The sequence below is a fragment of the Falco cherrug genome, chromosome 3 (assembly GCF_023634085.1).
Source record: "Falco cherrug isolate bFalChe1 chromosome 3, bFalChe1.pri, whole genome shotgun sequence".
Taxonomy (NCBI): Eukaryota; Metazoa; Chordata; class Aves; order Falconiformes; family Falconidae; genus Falco; species Falco cherrug.
Window position 1 is genome coordinate 53,260,339 of NC_073699.1, and position 15,804 is coordinate 53,276,142.

At 40.4% G+C, this 15,804-nt stretch overlaps 1 protein-coding gene across 1 annotated transcript in view; it reads right to left on the minus strand.

Moving 5' to 3' along the window:
• Positions 1-1,843: 1,843 nt before the first annotated feature.
• The window catches only part of MEP1B (meprin A subunit beta), a 32,482-nt gene continuing 18,521 nt past the window's right edge, over positions 1,844-15,804 (minus strand). The window contains exons 11-15 of the mRNA XM_027805867.2: positions 13,528-13,995; positions 11,637-11,819; positions 10,902-11,184; positions 8,266-8,467; positions 1,844-7,268 (exon numbers count right to left, since the gene is read on the minus strand). Of these exons, the coding sequence (XP_027661668.2) occupies positions 7,251-7,268; positions 8,266-8,467; positions 10,902-11,184; positions 11,637-11,819; positions 13,528-13,995 (1,154 nt within the window). The 3' untranslated portion in view covers positions 1,844-7,250. The remainder of the gene's footprint in view (positions 7,269-8,265; positions 8,468-10,901; positions 11,185-11,636; positions 11,820-13,527; positions 13,996-15,804) is intronic.

Consider the following 15,804-nt stretch of genomic DNA (forward strand, 5'->3'; position numbering starts at 1 on the left):
ATTGGGTGTGGGATGGGGCTTCCCACCTAAGGGAGAAGGACAAAAGTTTATATCTGGTCTTCAGTGGCTGAGTGAAATAGAGCGTTGGTCTCCACCAGTTCCTCCAACAAATCGTCCAAGGCAAGAACCGCTCTTATTTATTGCCCCTGGCAGCAGCCTACACAGGGATGAGCTCTCCATAGGGACAGCAGAGCAGGCACCACAAGGCACCTAGCACCACTGGCTTTGTCCTCAGCAGAGGCCATGGAAGGGGTTATGCTTCTGAGTTTTTCTTCAATTTTCCAGCTTCCAGTGATGAAGTATGTTTTGTGTGACACTTGTGCCAGCGTAGCCCCTGCATCACCCCGGCAGCCAGTTTCCCACACGTCCCTGAGGGAGAGAGCTGCCCAAGGAGGCTCTGCAGTGCTGTGGCAGGGGCAGCTGGAGGTCTCATGATACTTGTAAGTGACAGACATGCTAAAGGAGCTAGCTAACAGAAAGGTAATGGAAATAGGTTTGAAAAGGACACAGGTAGCAGTGATTGATCTTACTGTGAGCTGGGAACCTATGAAAAGCAAAGCAAACAGGTGGGCTGCTAGGCAGGAGGAATAGTTCAGGCTTCATGTTGCAAAGGTGCATCTATGCTTCGGAGATAAGGTCTGCAGACTATGTGCAGTGGCCCATAGTAGGTATTCACTATCTCAATTTAATTTTCTTTTTTTTCCCTTAGAGCTTTTTTCCCCTTAAGGAAATTCATATTTTCTTACCCCAGTGGCTTTTCTTTTTCCATTCCTCCCAATCACACACACTAAGGCTTAAGCACGATCATTATTCTTTTGGCCAAGGCAAACCTGCAGTTGTCCTGAGTGGCTGCAGAGGTTGTTCCTTAATCGGCTGAGATGATAGATACTTTCATTTTCTGTTTCTCTGCTTACCTTTAGCTCACCCTGACAAATCTTTTCTGGTGACAAAGGCATGAAAGTAGCACCCAGAATGAAACCTGACTCTTCTAAGGAGCAACAGAGACTCCTACCAGAGTTAATAAGCAAAGTTTATTAAACAACTTAATAAGCTAGTATTTTATTAAGTTTACTAGTTACTTAATAAACTAAACTGAAGTTGCAATGCTATTTTATGTAATTTCCAATGCTCTGTTCTGAGCAGGCAAACATCATTTACCTGAGTGAAAGCTGCTTCCAAACCCAAGTGTCCACAACACGATGAGGAGCATGAAGAAAAAAAGCAATCACAGATGAAGAGGCAGACAGGCTACTGACAAGATTTGACTGGCTTTTTGTAGCATAGACTGCGTGGATGCAGATGGTGTTAAAAAAATAATAATCAAGGGCAAATGCACATATGCAGAGCTCTAGCAGAACAAGATGGCTGGGTCTAGTTACCCATTAATAACTGCTAAGCAGAAGTGCTACCATTAAGTTAATCAAAATGTTCCATCAAATTGTTTAGAGGTAAGGTTCAAATCTGATAAAGAGCACACAATCTTTTTTTCCCATGAGTATTGCACTGGAAGAGCAATCATGTTTATGTATTGTAGGATTAAGCATTGCAGCCTTGGGAAACAATGAGGTTTGATTTTGTTCTTTTAAGTTCCAGACATTCAAGTGAAGCTTCCTTGATGCTATTTTATTTTTACAGTAGGTGAAGTCAAAGGCAGACATCAAGAATGGACAGTTTCATCTCAAGTGGAAGGAGTTTAGGAACTCGTGAGCAAATTAAAATGAAAACTGGAATGTAAACCTGTCTGCAACCTTTATGACACCAGTTATAGCGTACATGGTGTAGGTAATAAACTTTGACTGGGGATGGGTGGGTGGGGAGAGAAAAAAAAATTCCATTAAAAAAACAGGAAAAGGTGACATTGGTGATAGTTTTTGAAGAAACTTAACATAAAGGAGACTGATACATTTGCACTCTAGAAAATTATTAATTTGGAAGTAGGAGGAAGGAGGAGTGATCTATCTAAATTGATATGGTCGTTGGGGTTTTTTTCCCCGTTTGTTCTGTTGATGCTCAGAAAGAGGAGAGGACAGGGAGAACAGCTACAGAGAATCTGTCTGCTGCAAAAAATTCATAATCTTCTTGCACAAAACAAATCATTAAAACTTGATGTTAGAGCTGTCTTTTGTAATAAATTATGATGTATGTAGTTGAAAGATGTGGGAAAATGAGATCACCATCTATTTAATTTAACAGCTTCATAACACAGAGCAAAGTACAGATATTTTGCCATTACTGCATCAAATACTACAAAAGTCTCTAAGCAACAACTCTACATTTGAGAAACAGCAACTGAATTTTCAGAAAAAGAAGCTTATTTGGTGGTTATCTTCTTCTTTTGAGACATGACTATCTGTACTACTGGCACTGAAGATGATAGCTTGAAAATGCAGTCCAAGTAGACAGAAGAATTAAGAAACTATTTAAGAGAATCAAAGGTACGTTAACTGACATGTGGCATCTGTGTCTTAGCAAAAGCCCCTGAGCTCGAATAACAGTGGAAAATGAGAGCTGTGACAAAAAAAAAAAATATGGAGAAATACCACTTTATTCTGATCTGTGCCTGAAAAAAATGACAGCTCATGCCTCCTGCCCTGCACCCTGGAACTGTGTCTGCCCAGTGTGAGTGGTACAAGACACCTGACATGCTTAGCTGCAGAAAGAGAGCTAGTGTCTAGGATCAGTCCCTTTTTTTTGCATTTAGACAATGCAGTGCCAGCCAGACTATTAAACATTATGATTCAGTTATTTGCTACTTGTGCAAAAGCTAGACCGAGTGAGCTGATCCGTGTGATGCAAATAGCAATGAAATTGGTCTAGTTTGCCTATATCAGGAATATGAAGCTGTGTATACTGTTTAGCATAGATATTAGGTAGCATGCCTAAAAGATTTTCTGCAATGCTGAGATTCCTGAAGAAAGACTGCTAAGTAGCTAGAAAAACAGCCTACCTTTTCTTTTTTTTTTTTTTTTTTTACTCCAAACCTGAGCCACTAACTTGAATATTGGGGTTATTTTATTTTATTTTTAAGCTCATGCTGTGACTCCTGATAGACTCAGCAGTGGGGAATGAGTCATGCACACAGCTCTAAATACAATGTGCACATACTCTGCTGGGTCCAGCTGTACAGCTAGTCCAAAGCCCAGAAAGGGAGGAGCAGAAAAGACAACGTTCACTTAAACCTGGGTCTTTGCTAGGGGGGGGGAGGTCACCAGGTACCAGCAGAAACCCTTTGAATGGGGAACAGGAGCAGGGCAGTCGACCTGAGAAGTCAACATCCACAGCTCAAGCCCTTGTTCTGCACATTGTAGGAACCAAATAATAGGCTTTTTACACTAGTCCTGATCTGAAGAGAGTGGAATGCGCCTGACCAGGGGTGCAGGCAAAGCAAATCCTTGTTGCAAATTTTAAGCTGAATCACCACAGTGTGAGAAGGAAGGGAAAGAAAAGTAGAACTTGGTGCAGATTTAATGCTGGTGGCTTTTACTGTAATATTAATATCTCAGTTATTTCACACAGAGACATTTACATTAAAGATTTTTAGTAAACCTTTCTGTGAATAAATCTGCTTTAGGAAAGTAAACACCCAGGCTTCAACCCCACGTATGGCTCTTTGACTGACCAATGCAGTGTCTGATCTGTGATGAAATCTGTAAATGTGTCAAATGTATGTCTCCAAAATTAAGCTATTTCATTAAAAATAATAGATGCAGTCCTAATAACCATGTAGGAAAAGTCTTTGTAAAGCAGGGAAGTCAGCTCCAGAGGAAAACCGTAGGACCTGGGCTGGTGAATTTTCATTACTGTTTTCACAAGAGATGACCATTACTGAGGCATTGCAACTCTAACCAGTTAAATTACAAATCCAAGTAAAGCATCTAGTCATAAAGAACAGCAGTCCAGTTGAAATGCTTCATTTCCTAAACCACATGTGTACTTTTAATCTCTCACCTCCTTTCTTCACAGAAAAATAACATCACTGTAAGTCAGTTGTGCTACAGCTTTTTAAGAAAAATGTATTTTTTCAGGAACTTGAGCTAGTCATGTAACTTCTGTGATAGACAATAAAGGGCAATATTGAATCTGATGCTGGACTTCCCAAGTAATTTTTTCTGCATTGCACATTGAAAACAATGTATTTTTCTCTTGAGTATTTTTAGGTCGGTTAATGACATTAATAAAACCTCAGTCTCTTTTGGCACTATGGAATCTGCTCACCACTGAAAAGTGAGTTGTTCATGCTCGCTGACCAGGAGATTCAGTTTTAAGTTGTACTCTTCACTGATTCATGTTTGAAATTAGTAAGTAGAAGCTTAAAGGTTTTCCCCATGGAATTTTACCGTTTCACGATATACCTTATGGAATTTGTATTTTGCACAATATATTGTAATAAATTGCTCGGTGTATTAAGCTGTCTTCTGATGAAAGCACGGGTATTTATGCCATTTCATGTAATCTGGATTTCAAAAAATATAAACAATCTCTGCAGTCATAAATCTGGTAGTTCACATTTGAAATTATGAAATGCCTACTGTTTATAATGTTACGTATTTTAGCCAGAGTCGAATTTATGAACAGTCTCATTTGTGTCTTCTTAACTCCATGTAAATCTATGTGCATATCTTAATCCTCCAAATGCGCCTTCAATTATTTGCATGAAAACTGCTGATGAAGACATGTCAAAATAGGGAAGTTATTTTAAGACAGCTATAGTAGGGTATCTTCCTATCCAGGATGTTTGTTAGCTCTGACAAATCTTTGTTAATTTTGGCTGGCTGTTTCCATGAATCTTTGGGTTCCAACAAAAGCTAATAAAACCAGCTATGAATGCTTTAAATATAACTACACTTCAGAGAATATAAATCAGAGGAGGAGTAGATATGTAATGTTGGTACAGAAGCATACACATTTGTTGCTTTGTCCCATGCAGTAGTGTTCAGAGGAAGGCTAGTTCCCTCATCAAATTTCCATACATTTGAACTGCTCTGGCCCAGAGTTAGAACAAATTGCATGGCAAATGTTAAGATCATCAACATCCATTCCAGGGAATCAAAGTAGCTGCTGACCTTTAAACGTGAACATATTAACATACCAGTCAACAAACCATCTGGCGTGACCTGACATTTCTGTTACTGGCATTCCTGCCTCTTGCAGCTCCCTTCCAAAACACTGAAAATGTGATGATCTGTGCCCATGGTGACTGCCATCCCTCTCTGCAAAGTACCCTCAGGGAAGTATACATTGCTTCCTCTGGCCCTTTTATTTCCATGCACTACTCTCTTCTCCAAATCCCACTGAATTGTAGCCCAGCTTGTCAAGGGCGTTAAGAGAGCCACCAAATCTAGCACCCCTGGGATCCTTCCTCCCCAGCCAACATGCCCAGCCAGGAACGGTCCCAGGTGATCTGTACATCCCAGTCCCAAGGGTGCAGCATGAAACCTGTTTGCAGGTCTGGCCTGTAGCAAGGTTTAGTGTGTATCCAAGAGACACGCACACAGGCACACAGAGGTCCCTAGTGCACAGGCTGCTGCACACACAGAGCTGTGCGGGTAGCACCACCCACCTATAACACTACCCAAACACACACAAGTGCAGACAGCCCTGTCCTCTTCCTCCCCTCCAGCTGATCAGAAGGGAGGTTCTCTGGTGAAAACATGTGTCCTCATCATAAACTCAGCCACATTCACAGTCCCCTTGAATGTTAGCATGGCCTCTAAATGCGTTTCATGTCCACGGCTGGACCTGGGGTCCTTTAACTGGTATGCAAGTCACCTCCTACTTGCCAGATAGAGCACTGTGATGCTTGCTAGTGAAACAGATGCACACGCTCACAGACTCATTGCATAAGCATTCCCACAATCACAGATCCCTTGAATATTAGCATGAACTCTCAGTTTACCTAATATCCATGCCTGGATCCTGAGCTCCCTTACCCCAGCCACTGGCTCAGACTGTGTCCTCCAGATGTGGAAATGTTTCTTCCAACTCATCAGCTAGTCCATCTTGAGGTTTGCTAGTGAATTATACATACACGCACAGAGAAATAAAATCACTGAAGAAATATGTATACACCCAGGTCTTCCCAGCTGCCAGCACTTAGACCTCTTACACATCCCCATACAACCTGATCGCTCCCAGCTGCTGCCACCCAAACCTACAGCCCTGGTGCCCTTGGCCTCTCCTCCAGTTGCTCGCACTTGGACCTTCAACACACATACAACGCACATGCACCCCAGTCCCTCAGCTCACAGTTTCACCAGTTACTGGCACACAGACTCTTGCATGCTAGTCCCTCCATGGGCTAGTACCCAGGCCCACAAGTCCTAAGACCTGTGGTCTCCTCTGGTTGTTGGCACACAGATCTCTTTTACAGGTCTGTCTCTCCAGTTGCTGGCACCCTTTTCCCACATGAGTTCCTCTCTGAGTCACTGTGATCCTTCCCTTTTCTTTGGATCCTTGGGCCCTTCCCCTAAACATCCCATCGTCATTTTTACTTAAGTCCACAAACCTCTTCTGATAGCTCATATCCCAAGGAGCCTCAATTTTCCCATAATACTCACGTTAATCATGTTTCCCCCTTCCTATCAGTTAAAAATTCAGGTTGACATTCTTGAAGGCTCTGCCTGAGTAGTTCCTTTAATGGACCATCAATCAGCAGCTGAAGCATTCTGGGTCCTCATTATCGTCTCTATTGTGACTTCCTCATTAATGTTTGTGTGTCTGTGTGGTTAATTTATCACTTTCCTCATTAGTTGTTATTTCTTTTATAGTGAATAGATCACAACTAAATAACTTAATGAACCAGACACTCCCACACTGCATGTACCCTGACATTACTGACTGACAGCTGTTGCAGGACTCAGAACAGCTGGGTAACCCATGATTACAGGGTCCAGCTCCCTTTTATTAAAGATGTCTGTATCATGATAAGGTAGCAAACCTAGACTTTACTGTGTTGATTGAAACTCAGGATGCAGTTTTACATGTTTTCTTCATATTCAGGTAGACTTGAAGGACTGGGCAGGCATGTCACACAACATATTTCCATTTTTCTCCGTTGCATGGAGATACACAGCACTGTCAGACACTTCGCTGACTTTAGCATAGTATTTTATCCAGATGATGAATTATTTTCCAGACTTTACAAACCTTTATCATGGTGGTTGAGATAAAAGTAATAGAAAGAACGATGACGCAGTTGTGGTTTTCCAGTGACGTTCATCTTGTGACTTTGATGCTTGTTTGCATTACCTTCAAAAGGATGTTTTATTCTAAATGCAGGGAGAAAAAACAAACAAATAAACAAACCCACATCTTATAAGTGTGTAGGGAAGGGAAAAATGTGTATAATGTAAGAGTGTTACTTGCAAAGAAACCAAAATTATATATTGGAGGGCCATAAAGTAACAGTGTCAAGTATTTGGTATTGCACAGAAGTACTGCACCTCAACAGGATATCACACAAAGAATATTAGTACAAAATTAAAAATGGAACTCTGCTGTCTGGAAAGCCATTCCTATTCTATTTGCTTAAAAAACTTCTCCTGTGCCTTGTGAGTCCCTCTAAGCTACATCACTGTTGCCATTTCCAAGTTTAAGTCTCTATTTAAACTAAGAGTCCATGTGCCTCAGACTTTATGAAATTTTCTACCAAAACCTGCCCAAATGCCAGTGCTATTCACTACATGGGCTTTCTGATCCAGCCGTTCAGATAGTTTTAATCTGCTGTCTTCTTTTACCTCTCCCTAAGCCATGATTTCCATGGCTACTTTGTTCCTTGCATAAAAAATGGCCATTGCATAGGGAAACTAATTTTTAGATTTGCTTTTTGTTTCAGCATTTTGGGTTGGGGGTTTTAGCACCATATTCAGTTGTTTTAAGGAGAGATCTTCAGTAGAAAATGCAGTAAAATAGATGAAATACAAGTCCACTAAGTGGAAAACACAGTTTAGTTAACAAACTGAAAATTAGCTCCTTTGTTTACACTCTCCCACTCAATGTAGACTGCCATCAGGGCAGTAAGAGTTGCGGGGGTGGTGGAGAAGAGATTTTGAATGTATTGATTTTTTGGTCTTTGATAAATTAGTAGCACTTAATGGAGCTCTTTAATTCCTAAGCTGGTGTCTTCAGACTTCAAAAATGTAACATCTTCCAATTTACTTCTTACTAAATTTGATTGTTTACTTTTTAGTAAATATAGATAAATATGTGTGTGTGTTTTATATATATGTGTATATATATGTATGTTGAAAGAGGCAAAATACTTACTTCTTCTAAAGTCAGGCTCTCCCCAGTTTCCTTTCCTTGGCTGTATTTCTTTTTAAGGCACACTGCAGTTGTGATAGTGACAATAAGCATTACAACAAATACAGTTATGGTTGAAGAAACAGCTATTATAGTATTTTCTTCAGTTGAGCCTTTCCTTTCGCACTTTTCTCCCATGTACCACCAGTTGTCACCTGCTGGACATCTAGAAAGTAAAAGAACAAATGTGTGCTATCCCCTAAAGATTAAAGGCATGAAAACATCTACTTAAGAAAAACAGCATCTCTGATGCACTGTTTCTATATATAACCCAAAGCACAATGAAGTTATCTTAAAATGGACTTCTATTTTAAAGTTGTCTTGAGTGGCTCACTGTCCTTACACATCTGGAGTGCTTCTTTCAGCTTCCCACTCTTTTACAGGTCACATCTTCAGAGAGAGTCTATGCAGGAAACCCAAGCACCGTCCTGATACTTTTGACTGCTTAACGCTTGGCTGCAGCTGATCTATAGAATGCTGCTGCTGCTACAGAATGGTCATCTTTCGCTACCAATAGAGAGGCCCTCTGGATCACTCAGTTCACTTATCTGCTTCCTTTTCCTTGAAGTTTATAGCACTTCTGTTGATAAAAAACTCACTTGCTGCTCCACGAAACTGATAGCAGTCAATAGGACCAGTGCCATGTAATATTTGCTTGTGCTATAACTAATTAGCCTCATACCCTAATGCAGTTCTGCCTTTTGTCATGCTCAGCTTTTACACAAAGCCCTTCTACCTTCTTCCCTCAGTCAATCTAGAAAAGACTTTATAGGAAGGAGTTGAATCAGCTCCTGTGGCAACTGGTCCAGAAGCTTTTAACTGCTATTTTTATCCAATCAAGCCACATTTACCACCCTCCAGAAAACTTCATCCTCCTGTTTCCTCACATTTCCTTTGGTGTTTTTTTTTTATTTCTCAGCTCACCTTATGCATCAATTCAAATCTGTGAGATAAATGAGATGGAGACCACACACAAGCTGGACTCTCAAGGCATCTCTGACCAGATAGCAGCTGAACCAAAACTTTGATGCAGGAACTCCTCAGTTCAAGAACTGAGCTAGCTGAACGTGTTCCCACCACATTCTCCTTTCCCTGCTTGGTGCTTCTCCACTGGTAGATGTGGTATGTTCTGATCAGACCTCCTCCTTGCCAGAAGGGGCTTATTTTCAAATGTAAAGAACTTGTATGAGCTGGCTCTGCCCTCCCCCAAGAAGAAGGTAAGAAAAGAAATTGACATCCTAGCAGTTGTCTGGTTTTACAACTAAAAACAACCTCCAGGCCTCGATTCCTTCACCTTATCCAGCATCACAACCAGCTGCGAAACATTTTATGGGGAGCACATGAGGGTCCCAATGATCCAACTGAAAAAAAAAAAACAGCTGTGCAGTACTGCTGAGTGCACACCTGCCCCTACATTTCTCACCCTGGTTGTTCCTTATGTATCGTTTTTCTAGCTCCTAAGCCATTTATTCAGAACTACCCTCAACCCTCAAAATTAGTCTGTTGGCAGTGTGCTGCAAAGACACTGACTATTGGGGGACTTCACGTGATCCAGCTCAGAGTTCTGTATCGCATTCCCCCTCGTTTCCCAGTAGGAAATTGGACTGGAAACTGACTGCTGGTCACACACTTCTCTAGGATGGAAAATAGTTCACATAGCCACTAGAGCTTCAAACAGTCCAGAGCTGTCAGAAAATAAATGTTCTCTTTCCATAATTTTGAAATCAAGCATAACAATCAGCACAACATTTTTTTGTCTTCTTGGAACAGCTTCTTGACATTTACTCATATTGGTGACCTGCTTCTGATGGGTTGCACAAGAATTGTTTTTTAAAATGTTTCTAAATGGGGAGATATAACATTTAATGAGTATTCCTGACCCTTGTTACTCTCAGGATTTAGATGTTTGCCTCACAGCATTCCTCCAATCTACCTGCCCTGGCACAGCATCACATAAGGTTACCATCTTCAGCCTTAGAGCTTGTTTGAGAGCTGGGACAATGCTAATGAGTCAGGTGGGTTACACAAATGTATCCACAGAGAATTAAATAAAAGTTGATATTCATTTCCTTGCAGGGCAAACAACATTTTTAGTCCTCAGCTTTCATTGCTGCTTTCAAAAGCAAGCAACTACACTTAAGTAATTCATGGTTATAATTTGCACTACATGATATTTCTGAAACAAATTCTAAAATAATATCTATGCTGCCTCTTGCCTGCAAACTATTAAACATCTTTTCTACTGATATGAATGCTCTTTTGTTTCAACTGCATTTATATTTAACTCTTCTAAATGTTGCTGCAGGGACTTCTAAGGAGATGCACAGTCCATTTTATAACATCACTGAAAATTATAAACACGTTTAAAATACAATTTACAGGGAAGTCAAGCAAAGTACTTCAAAATGGTCAAATGCTGAAGTTAGGAGCTTTGTTGCCCAAACTGGTCATAAGCTTTAGTCTCGCAGTAGCAATTGGGAATATTTGCCTTAAATCAGCTATAGTCTGTCTTTCCTTTCATTAGGAATAAAGATTTATTCTACTAGAAACTTCCATTATTCACCCTAAAACTGCATTTGAGAGTGAGTGAAGGCAGTTACCTGCACACCGGTGCTCCATGTACGATAATGCAGACACCATCATTTTCACAAGAGTTGTCTGGACAGAAACCTGGAACCTCTGGCTTTTCAGTCAGGGTGACAGAAGCTGTTGTGATGGGTGTTGTGGTGGTGGTAGACATAGTGGTAGGCTTGGTGGTCGTGGCGGTGGTGGGCTTGGTGGTGGCAGTGGTGTTAGAGGTAGGTTTGGTGGTGGTGGCACTGGGTGTGTTTATAACAGAAGTGGGTGAAGCACTTGGCTGAGTTGACAGTAGATGTGATATATCTGCATGATAAAAACACAGGAAATAAGATCTTTATTTCATGTTATTCTACCTCTTATTCTAATGGTGAGTTCTAATAGTAAAGAGCAAAAAGCCTGTCCACAGGTAGAATAGTCAGATAAATAGTCTTTTTTACCTTTAGGAAGCATGATGTATTTTGGAAATATCCTCTAGGGTTTTTTCAGAAACAGACAATTTTATTCTAAGTACTCTATTCAAAATAATTTGCACAGAACTAGCATCGTGTTATACATCTCCACATGAGATAAAGGAATTAGACTATGCATGTACCTATCCACAATTTATTCAGATATATGACCTGACTTCAGATACATGCGTAGTTCCCTGCTCTTGTGCAAAGTATCACATGTATTTATATCTGTAGCACTAGTGACTTAGTATGTGCCATTCCATGTTTAGTGTATTGTAAAGAATATCAGCTATGTTTACATACCTTCCATTGTTATAAGAATATAAACACCATCTTCTTTAATAAAGTTGCGGCTTCTAAGTCTCTGATGAGTCAAAAATGAACTCGTTCCACTTCCTGGACCCCTCATGAATGTAGTTCCATTGGGAAAAGATGCTGTGGATCCCACTTTATCTGGTCTATCCCAAAAATAAGCTGATGAGGAAGCTGGGGAAAAAAATTAACTTCATGTGAGTGTGGAACCACTGTGAATTTCTTTCTAAATAGGGTCCTTTCCTTCTCAAATAATCTCTGCTGCAAAGTAGTACTGAGGCCCCTCTCAACAACCAAGACACACTGTGTCCTACTTTGCCTGCTTCTGCTTAACTGCTCAGGGATATCATGAATATGGAGAAGACAATAGATTACCTGAAACTCAAGGAGTAGGAGCAATGCTGAATCTGCCTACAATATTTGCAGGGGGTTTTTTGCCTGAGATTCCACGCTAATGAGATGCACAAAACAACAGAGATCTTCAAAGGCTTGGTTTAGCTTGAGGTATTGAGAAAAGAACCTGCTGGAGACGAGGTTAGTGGAGAGCTAGTTGAAAACCTGTTGTATTCTCTTTTTAGTTCTTTTAAACTGTGGTGGGCAAGAAGATGAGTAGCATATGAATCAACTGTAAAATTAATTAATTCAGTGCTTCTCAAAAAAAAAATAAAAATCTGTTAATGTGGATGTAGAGCAAAGGGTACTTGAACAACCTGAATGGTCACAGGCGACTGATGTTCCTTCCATAAGACCCTGTTCTAAATCTCAAAGCTGAGCCTGATTGTCTATGAAAATATCTGGCAGAGGGAGAAGAAACTGCCTGTTACCTCTGATGGTTAGAGAAAGGGTAGGAGTTACAAAGCTTCCCTTGGGAATCTGAAGCTATTAGAAATATCTGATTCAATTAGGGAAGGGAGAAGGAGCAGAGTGCAAACAGACTGCATGTCCACAGGGTCAGGGAAGGAAAAGGGCTAAGCACTATGGCCATAACAGCAGAGAGCACAGGGAAAATGTGAACCACCCATGGAGAACCTGGTGTCGTGCATCTTTCATTTACAGAGAGGACATTTAGTCTTTCTAGTTTACATGCTTTGTTTTAACATACAGTGTCATAGAAAAATGAACATAAATCATAAAAATTTTAAAATAATACTGTCAAGTAGACATTTTTGTGCCTTCCTTTCTTCACTAATATTACAATCTGAAAGCTCAGGAAGCTCGTTCAGTGGTGGAGGTGGTTTCTTTTGGCAAAACTGTTACATCAACACAGAAAGTTATTATGGCTTAAATCCAATCTCTATCCAATGATGCATATGGGGGTTTTCTTTAATATCTCTTTTTACCATGTCTCAGGGTTACATCTTTAGTTCAACTGCCTCCTTTCCAAGTTACTGTGGACCATTGGTCCTTATCTTCTCACACCTTGAACGAGTACAGATTATGTAATATGAATCAGTACTTTGTCCATCTGGAGATTTGCTGTACCATTTATGAGGGCAGGGATTTGTTTCCTAGTTGCACTTTTATCTGGTATGAACTGTGTTTATTGTTAATTCAGTATTTTTCTTTTCAAGCCTTCTGGAAAACTTCCATTCCCATTAAAGCACATATAAATGCATCTTCACAGAGCATATGAAAGAAATTTTAGGAGTGGATCATCCACCTGTTTCTTATGCAAATCAACTTTGAAAGCCCAGGTCCCCACTTAACCTACTTCTATATTTTATTTTTTCTTGTTTGTGGATCAATTATATTGTTGCTGCAAACAAATGAAACACTCCAGAAGCTGAAAAAACAGCACTGATTTACACAAAGAGAAAATTTGACTCCTTTTCTTTTGGCTGTGTTTCAAATGTACTTAATAGCACATCTGATTTTAACTAACCTGATAATTTCAGGGGGTCTGTTGTTATGCTTCTTTGGTTTGACATCCGTTGACGAATATCAGGATGCTGGTCAAGCAGAATCACTGTACCTTGCTGCCATGCACAGGGCCATTGCAACTGATCGTCATTTGCTCCAGAAATCAAGTGCAAGTACATTGCTAAATTAAATGGGTTATCGGTGGTACCGTTTATATACAAGCTGACCTGAAAAGCATATCCTTTACTAGAGTAAAAAGGTGGGCTGTATATTTTTCCTGCTGTCCCTGCTGGACTTGTGTTGAGGAGATGTGTGAAATTTCTGATATGCCAGACGTGGTGGGGACACTGAGTTTCTGATAAGTTGATGTCATCAACAGAGAGGCCTCCGTCTGATAAGCCACTTCCTCTCACACCTTGAAACACAACCCGGAATTTACATGTGATATTCAAAGAGACATGATGGAGCTGCCAAGAACTCACAGGTGAACCTGAAAAATAAGGGTAGAGATTTCCGAGTAAGAAGTAAAGTCAAACACTACACAGGACAGGTCTACAGACCCTATGCCAACACTATGTAAGAATTTCTCTGTTCCACTGGCACTGATGTGATGGAATATTTCTCTGGTGGGTGTTACTTTTTGAATGCAAGATCATATTTTCTGAATTCAATTTTTCAACTGATTTAGTATGCATAACAGCTCTTTAATTTGAGTGAAAACAGTGTTCATGGATTTTAAGGCTGTTTTTCTTTTATATTTTTAAAGAACCGTGCATTAAATTAGTCCAAATGTTGTGATAATTAAATGCACAAAGATGGCTGTCACCTGTATTATTAAAAAGAAAAAAAATCATAACAAGGTATATTCAAGTTACTGAATAACAACATGTCTCAACAAAAAAGTGCCACAGAGGAACCTGGGAGCCCAGAATGACAAGATTGGTTCACACGGTTGTTTTTGTATGTTTAAATGGCTTGTTGGAAATTTGCCTATGCAGAAGCACTGTTCACCCATCAAATGATTAATGGTACTAAGTTCAAATTAAAGCCAGTCATTTGCAAAACCTACTTCATGTGATAAAACCTCACTGTGAGACTGGTGCTGCATCCAAAAGTGCCTGCACTGGAAAATTCCATTTAACTCCAAAAGCAGCTAACACAAATGCAAAGACCTCTGCACAGGGGCCTTGTAAGGCAGATGAAAGTAGGCCATCCTTTGTTAATAGCATGTGCAACAAAACAGTTTCCTTTGCTGTCTGATTTATGTTAACCTGTGCAGTAGACCAGACTTTCAGCTGCATTTATGGAATAAGCAGTGCCAATCCCAGGTACAGAAATCATGCTTCACTCTCCTAACGATTCTAAACACAACACAATGGATCTCAGATATGAGTCTTAATTTCTTGCCATTTTTCATTACCGTTATAATTAGGAGGGAAAAAAATAAACTGAGAAACAAGAACAGAAGCACCCCACTGTTTTCCATTAAACTGCTTTCTGCATGAATGAAAGGGTTTTGAACTGCACAGATTATATGCAAGACTGGGGTTTCTGACTTGTGTTCAATGAGCAGATCAGCTACTGTGCTGTAAAATGTCCCAGCCCCACAGCCTCCCCTGCTCCTAGCTGAAGGCAGCCACAGCTGCCATAGACCAGCAGAAAGGGTTCAGGGCTTGTCCGTCAGCCCCTCGAGCATGGTGGTTCAGTGCAAAGCCATGAGCAGCTCAGCCAGGGTACCAGGTGATGGCTGGAAAGGGCTGCAGTGTCACTGTTTCTCCAGTTCATCGACCACATTGGTGAGAGAACTGAAACAGCTAGGGGGAAAACATTATCTTAAACCATTCCTGAAAATTTTACGAGAGATTTTCAAAGGAGGGTGCCCATTTGGGGATATTTACGAGATCAGAGACTTAAAAGGAACTTACGGACTTGAGAAAGCAGGAATGGGAAATGGGACCTAATATACATGAAAAAGGATTTATGAAGAATGCTGAAGTGTGGAGAAATTAATCTTGGCTTCAAAGTAGAGTTTGAAAGAGTCTGGAGGGCTCAGACTGATCTGAAATCTACACCTGCTTCAGCAGTCCTGACACTTACACTAAGGATTCCTGATGGTACACAGGAATGATGAAAGCATTAGCTTGAAGAAAAGAGTGGAAAACAGAAAAGAAAAACAGGCACCAGCAGCAGTTGAGCCTAAAGGGACAAAAAGGGGCAGAAGAGTGGACTTGATACCTGTTTAGTAAAAGAACTTGCTCAGACCCTTATGTAACCAGAAGACTGAACTAGTCATAGCTGT